General features: G+C 52.8%; 1 protein-coding gene across 1 annotated transcript; it reads right to left on the bottom strand.

Moving 5' to 3' along the window:
- Positions 1–208: 208 nt before the first annotated feature.
- On the bottom strand, positions 209–1,348 carry Bdkrb1 (bradykinin receptor B1). The gene has a single exon (XM_021202785.1). It carries the CDS (start codon positions 1,299–1,301, stop codon positions 303–305), a length of 999 nt encoding a protein of 332 aa, XP_021058444.1. The 5' UTR covers positions 1,302–1,348; the 3' UTR covers positions 209–302.
- Positions 1,349–7,566: the final 6,218 nt, after the last annotated feature.

Here is a 7,566-nt window from a genome sequence, read left to right as displayed (position 1 = left end):
CACATTCCAGCCCTCCTAATCCCTTCTTAAAAGGATCTCTGTGGCTGTTCTTCTCCCTCTGCTCCCGAAAAACTTCAGGATCAGCCTACTCCCGGATCCTTAGTAAGTGCATCTGCAAGGTCCCGGCTACCCTGTCCTCTTTGTGGGCTGTGGCTAAGCCGACCAGATGGTCCTTATGATAGCAGAGACGGTTGGTCAAGAAGCCAGGCTTCTTGGCTCGATGCTGTTTCAATTCCAGCAGGACAGTTGGAAGAGTTCTTTCCTACTGGGAAATACAGGCATTTTATAAAGAGGTGCATCATTTATAAAGTTCCCAGAACCCTGGTCTTAAAGAGCCGGCCTGCAAAGACATAAATCAGTGGGTTCAGGCAGCTGTTGACAAAAGCAAAGAAGTTGGCCAGCTGCAGGCCCAGGTCCGTGAGCTCCTTCCAGGAGCAGTCCTGGATCACTCTCACCTGGACCAGGAAATCCAGGAAGGCAAAGAAGTGGTAAGGGGCCCAGCAGACCAGGAAGGAGGCCACCAGTGTGAGGATCAGCCCCGTTGTCTTGCTGCCCTTAGGTCCCCCACACCGGCTGGCCTCCTTCTGTCCTCTCAGGGAGGCTAGGATGTGAAAGTTGAAGTAGAGGATGGCAGCCAATGGGAGGAGAAAACCCAAAATGTTCAACTCCACCATCCTTGCAAAGTGCCAAGCTTCGTGGGGGAAAAGCAGAATGCAGGCAGAGATGTTCAGATCAGGGACGACTGTGACAGAGCGCAGAAAGAACGTGGGGATGCTCAAGAGGCCCCCAGCTACCCAGATGAGCAGGCAGGTTGCTTGGGCTCGCCGTCGCCGCCGGTACCCCCAGCTGGTCATGGGGTATACCAGCAACCTGTAGCGGTCCTGACTGATGGCCACCACCAGGAAGATGCTGATGAACAGGTTGGCCTTGATGACCCCGCTGACCACCCGGCAGAGGTCACTTCCAAAGGGCCAGTTGAAACGGTTCCCAACGTTCTCTGCCCAGAAGGGCAGGCCCAGCACAAACACCAGATCAGAAGCTGCCAAGTTAGCCAGGTAGATCTCTGCTATGGTTAGGCGCTGCCGCCGCTGCCGCCACCACCGTCGCCAAGGCAAAAGGAAGAAGGACAGGACTAAAAGGTTCCCCAGGAGGCCAAAGAAACAGACAGTGATGACAAACCCTGGCAGCACCCGATACAGCAGATCCCAGGCTTCCGGGGCGCCCTCACAGGAGGTGATGTTGGGAGGCGCCTGCTGGCTTTGGTTGGAAGGCTGTAGCTCCAGCAAGGCCTGGGACGCCATCCACAGGAACCTGAAATTGACAGAGTAGAGAGTACAGGAGGCCAATCCCAGCTGTGCTCTATCCCAGACAATAAAGTTTTATTGGCACACAGTCACACTCGCTGCTTATGTATATAGCATCTGTGACGATTTTCCTGTGCTATGATGGCAGATCAGAGCGGGGACAGCACAACCTGTCTGGCCTGCAAAGCTGACAGCATTTCCCACTGGTTCCCGTAGAGGAAGAGAGGACTCGCCTCTAGGTTAAAGAGGGAATGAGTAGGAGCTGGAGAAAGGGCTTATTGGTTAAACATTCCGCCTGCTCTTCCAGAGCACCGGAGTTTGTGGTCCAGCAACCACATGGTATCTTACAACCTTACACATGAAGTTACAATATCTGTAACTTCAGTCCCAGGGAATCTGGTGTCCTCTTCTGTCCTCCACAGGCATTGCATGCATACAGTGCACACGCGCACACACACACACACACACACACACACACACACAGGCAAAACGAGTTTTTAAGAAGAAGGGACAAGGGCCAGGCCTGGTGGCACACACCTTTAGTCAGAGCACTCCACAGGCAGAGATGGGATCTCTGTGAGTTCTAGGCCAGTCAGGTCTACATAGTGAGTTCCAGGGCAGCAAGGGTTAGCAAGAGACCTATCTCAACTCATACAGAGAGAGAGAGAGAGAGAGAGAGAGAGAGAGAGAGAGAGAGAGAGAGACTGTTAAACCCCTAACCAGAGGCTGGGTATAGTGGCTCACACCTACATATCCAGAGCTGAGGAGTCTGAAACAGCTTGGGGGTGAACAGGAAAGAGTTGTCTCAAAACAGCAGCGACAACAAAAAGCCACCCCCTTCCCGAACCCAGAAACAAACCCAAACAGACCAGACGTAGGATAAAAATCCTTTTAAAATGAACAGTTAAAACTTTAAAATGAACAGTTGAAGCCCATCTCTTCCGCCAGGACGTAAGTCAACAAGAACACTTTCTGTTTGTTGTCTTTTTGCTAAGAGACATGCTCTACGCTTCCATTTAACAGTCCTGAGAAGAAAATAGATTGCTATAGACTTACCCAGACAGAAAAACAAAAAGCTCACAGCTTCAGCTGGGGTTTTGTACGGCGACAGCTGTCTTAGGAGGTTTCTGTCCTGGGCAGCTCTCTCTGGACACACGCTGGTCTTAAAGGAAACCACCTCTGTTCCCATGATGTCACGGGGGAATTACCCGAAAAGTGAGTCTTTCAAGCCAGAGGAGGCTGAGGTTTGGAAGGGGGCGTGGCGTCGCCTTTCGCTTGCTTAGGGATAGTAGGAGGTTCTTTGACTACCTTTTTGCACTTTCTCCGCTGACATTTGCGGCCTGTTGACTTTGCCTAGCTGTTGTGTGTTGGCAAACAGGCCCCGAAGACACATTTCAGTGTGGCCAATACTCTCAAGGCTCACCCCTGTCGGGATGCTGAGTGATGGCTTCCCCGATTCCCTGTTGGCTCCAGGAGGTCTGGGATTTGGTCACAGGTTCTTGGGAGCACACTAGGGCAACCCATCTTGAATTTGAGCAGTGAAGGACACACAGCCAAGAATCCATCAGTGTGGACCCCATTGTACAAACAGTGAGTTCGGGGAAAAAGTTTGACTCACGCAGGGCTCAGAGTTGAGTAAGATCAGCCGCACTTTTCCTAATCCTTGCTGACGGCTCTGGGTTTGGTTTGGGTGTGAGTTGGCATCCATGAAGCTGAGCTACCCTAGACCAGAGATTCAGAGATGCAGAAATTCCTGGCTTTCTCTGAGAGCTGAGCACCAGGACCCTCCAGCTACTGGCCAGCCATCCCTCTTCATTCCTCCGGTTGTCTCGCTCTGCCCTTACAGCTGGAAACGGCCCAGGTTCATGGCTGAAACTGTTTCTAGAGGTGAGTCTAACTCATCCAGCAAAGATGCTCCTGCTGGTCTCTCTTCCTCTTTTATTTTTCTTTTTTGCTTCCATGATTTCACAACCCCTAGCAACATTTCTAGATGCCTTCTCTTCTTGCTAGGGGATGCAAAATTATGGAAGCAGAAAGGTAAAATGGAAGAGAGCAAGTTGGAGCCCACGAGAAGGTCTCTTGCCTTCTTCAGCACCCCCCAGAGGTGTGGCACTGTGAGCCATCTGGGGTTCGGTAGGCGCTTTGTATATTCCTAGGGCTGGCGGAGCCCGAGAAAAGCTCAAAAGCCATGAGCTTCCCCACTTGGCAGTGCAGCCAGGCCTCGCTAGCCAGTGCTGGTTCTCCCTTGATTCACAGGAGTTGTGACTGAACCATGGCTAAGAAGCATCAGTCCTGGGCACATGCCTCCCTGCCTGGCAGTGACCCGCTCCTGGCAGAGCTTTTGATTAGTTCTGGTGGGAGGAGGGAGGGCCTCTCAGCTTCCCTGACCCAGAGATATGTGGACACATCCACAGGAAGAAGAACAGCCAAGGGCAGAAGGCCAGGCTTGGGTGGGACCGCACTCAGAAGCGTTGCAGAGGCTGATGAAGCTGGGCTTTGTGGGGATGAAACTGAGGTATCTGGATCGGGTCCAGGGCCACCCCGGGTAGGTTGGAGGGCGTTTTGAAAACAGGCTTATCTCCATTGTAGTAGAAAGCTGGCCCAGGGCCAGGGAGCAGAGGCTCCCCTTTGTCTTCAGGGCAATGGACGATGGGAAAGGGAGACATGGGGGCCAAACAGAAGTCTGAGGAGAGAAGGCACCCTCCGCGTGTACCTCTCACATGTGTGGTCAAGGCTGGCTCGCCCTCACAGTCTGTTGAACTCCCTTTGTTGAGTCAGTCCCCTGCACTGAAAAAGAAGAAGAAGAAGAAGAAGAAGAAGAAGAAGAAGAAGAAGAAGAAGAAGAAGAAGAAGAAGAAGAAGAAGAAGAAGAAGAAGAAGAAGAAGAAGAAGAAGAAGAAGAAGAAGAAGAAGGGGAGAAGCCAGTACCTAGAGAAGCTGACCAGTCAATGCTTAAGATGGGCACCTCTCCTGCCTAGACATCTTTCCCTGTTCAGACCTCATCCACCATGCCTGTCCCCACAGCCCTTACCTAGCACCTGGCTGAGGAACACAGGGATACTGGGACACCTTCAGGGGGTGGCTATGTATATGAGACCGTCTTCATACCAGGTATGGCCCTGGCCTGACCCCCCTGCAGCTAGCCCAAGGCAGGGGGCTCTGGGCGTGCCCTGGGACAAGAAGATGCTCATTGCCAGGGTTCCATGGGCCAGGGGGAGTTTATAAGGATGCACCTATGCTCTTGGGCCCAGTACTGGGCTGCTTAGAAAAGGAGACAGGGAGACATCCTGGTGCTCCTCACTCTAAACCTGGTGCTCCTCACAAGGGAGTCTCAGCTCTGGTTCCAGTCCTCAAGAGGAAACTTCTCCAAGGCCCGATCAAGGCCCTAACCTGGGTGATCAGCTCTACTTTATCTTCTGGAATCTAAGCCATTTCTACCCTTGAAATGTTGACATTCTGTCTCCAGCAGAAACAAAGGCAGGACAGTCATCTTCAAGGCCCCCCAATGCTTTGTGAGAGAGCATTCCTCTTACCAGCCCCCAGACCTCCTTAACGGCGTCAGAGCTGACACATCTCTCACCACAGAGCCTTTGGATTGCCAGTTCCCTCTGCCTGGAGCAGTCTACCCAGCCAGGAAGCCACTCGCTCACCCCCTCAGGTCTTTCTGTTCCCAACAAATCGTCTGGAGAGGAGGCCATTTTGGGAGCTTCTTCTCCAACGTCCTCCCTGGCTTCCTGGCTCTTCATTTCACCTGCCACTTTCCACGTGTGCTACACACGTGTTAGCTCTCACTGGCTGCCCCCTGACTAAGTGTGAGGTCTCCCAGCAAGTAAGTGGATTGACTCTCTCCTTGTGCTACGGTCACAGTTTGAACACCAGTCACCAGGCTGATGCACTGTGGGATGTCCAGGGTTTGCTGAGAGAATTCAGAGACCACGTATACCTAATAACAATAATATTTCTCTTATGTCAGTAAGCATGTCCTAAACCACTTGTGCCAGATACAGCGTGCGCACGGGGGGTGCAGAAGTGACTCAGCTCTCTCCTGCTCCCCCTTCTCAGAACGATACTCACCATCTTCCTATGGAAAACAGGAGGAAAGCCGAGGCTAGCCCAGAAATCCCCAATGTACAGCCAAGTGTTTCTGATCTCCTGGACCAGGTTTTGCCTGGAACCAGGTGGCAGACTTTCTGACCTCAAGACTCGAACCCCATCTGGTTTTGAGGGCGCAAATTGGACATCAGGGTAATAGGTATGAGACACGGGATCACTTCCTGGACCACAAGGATGTTTACCATGCTGCCTTCAGGAGCTTGCAGCCTCAGCTTCAGAGCAACTGCTTTGCAGTCAGAACCGCAAGCCATGGCACAGGGAGGCAGCTGGGCTGGGGAGTGGGGGTGGGGGGTTGTCCTCCACTGTCTTAGTCAGGGTTACTATTGCTGTGGCGAAACACCGTGGCCAGAAGCAAGTTGGGGAGGAACGGGTATATTCAGCTTCTACTTCCACATCCCTGGTCATCATTGAATGATGCTCCAGGGGCAGGAGCCTGGAGCTGAAGCTGAGGCCATAGGTGGGAGCTGTTGATTGGCTTGCTCACCATGGCTGCTTTCTCATTGAATCCAGGACCACCAGCCCAGGGGCGATACCACCCACAGTAGGCTGGGCCCTCCCGCATGAGTCACTAATTAAGAAAATGCCTTACACGTTGGCCCCATGTTAGGAGGCAGCTTCTCACTGAGGCTCCTTCCTCTCAGATGACCTTAGTTGGTGTCACTTTGGCATAAAGGCACCCGGCACACCCACCCTGGCCAGTCCTAGCTGAGCAGATGCTGCTTCTGTCCCACTGTGGAGGCTACACGGGTGCCACTGTGGAGAGGCGACATCCCCGGGAGACTCAGAACCCCAACTCTGTCTGCATCTACAAAAACAACAGACTTCCCTAGGGCCTTGGTGGCCTGCATGAGCCGCAAGGCTGGAGGCCAGACTCTCTTTAACCTAGTTCAAGAACCTGCCCTTGGGTGATGGGGAAGGAGAGAAGTGGAGCAGCCCTCGTTCTAGGTATACACACCCAGTGCTGCCAGGCCTATGCTCCTGGCTCTGGGAGCCTGGGACGGTCTCTGGTGCGCTGTGTGACCTTGGGAGAGTTCCCGGCCGCTTTTGTTTGGTAAAATCTGCACAGTTCAGAAGGCCGGTACGTGTTGCTCTTTCTTAGGCTGCTTCCTTCATGCCTGGGAACAGAAGTCAGGACCCAGACAGCTGGAGGCCCCGAGGGGACTGCCCTTGCTCCTTCAGATCCTCGTGTCTGTCTGTCACCCTTTGCTCTCACAGGCTTAGGCCAGGTCCTCTAGTATGTGTCCCCTCCTTCTCCTCCACTCTGGGTGCTCCCATCTTTTGCAATAACGACAGCTGTTTGACTGAGGGCCCCCTCTGCTCTAGTATAACCTCACTTTAAGCTGTTCCTTCTGCCAAGATGCTATTCCCAAAGGGGCCACACTGTGGACTTGCAATTAGATGTGGTTTGTTTGGGGTTTTTGTTTGTTTGTTTGTTTTCTGGGAGATGCAGTGTGACACCCCCCCCCAACCTCCGACACCAACCTCCCTCACCCAGTTGTCACAATATTCCTTATCTTGTAGAGGAGAAAGCACAAGCAGGGAGCTAACTTTCCTCCAGCCATGAAGCGTGTAAGAGGAGATGGGAACCAGGAGCTTGGCCCCACTGCCGGACAGCTTTGGTTTTGCTGGCCCCGCCCTCTACAGTTCTCTAAGGCCCCTCCCCAGAGTCACATGCTGGAGATGTTCTTTCTTAGAGTATTAACTTTCCGAGTTACAGATAGAGAAACTGAGGCCAAAAGCCAGGGGAGAGAAGAGGAGTAGAGTTGCCGGCCTGGGTCACGTGGGGATGTCTCCCACAAGTACCACATGTCAGTGGAAGGCGGGTGAGAGAAACCGCACTCCATCAGTACTCATGCGTGAGTGTGCCAACATGAACTGTCTGAGAGGCCGAGGGGGAGACAGAGATGAGTGGGTCGGGAGCAATCTGAGGCGACAGCTAATGAGCCGGGGATTTCACTTTGGGCTGATGAGAATGTTCTGGAATTAAATAGTGGCGATGGTTGTGTAACTCCGTGAATCACTGAGAGCTGAACCGGGGGATGTGTGGGGCATATGGTTTACATCTTGACACAATTTATATGCGTGTGTCAGCATAAGGTCATGCGCTTCTCCACTCACAGTGGGCCTTCATTCCAATAAACCCCTCCTA

Source organism: Mus pahari, chromosome 7 (genome assembly GCF_900095145.1).
Source record: "Mus pahari chromosome 7, PAHARI_EIJ_v1.1, whole genome shotgun sequence".
NCBI lineage: Eukaryota > Metazoa > Chordata > Mammalia > Rodentia > Muridae > Mus > Mus pahari.
The sequence above is the reverse complement of the archived record's forward strand: the minus strand, read 5'-3'. Positions and strand labels throughout refer to the sequence as shown.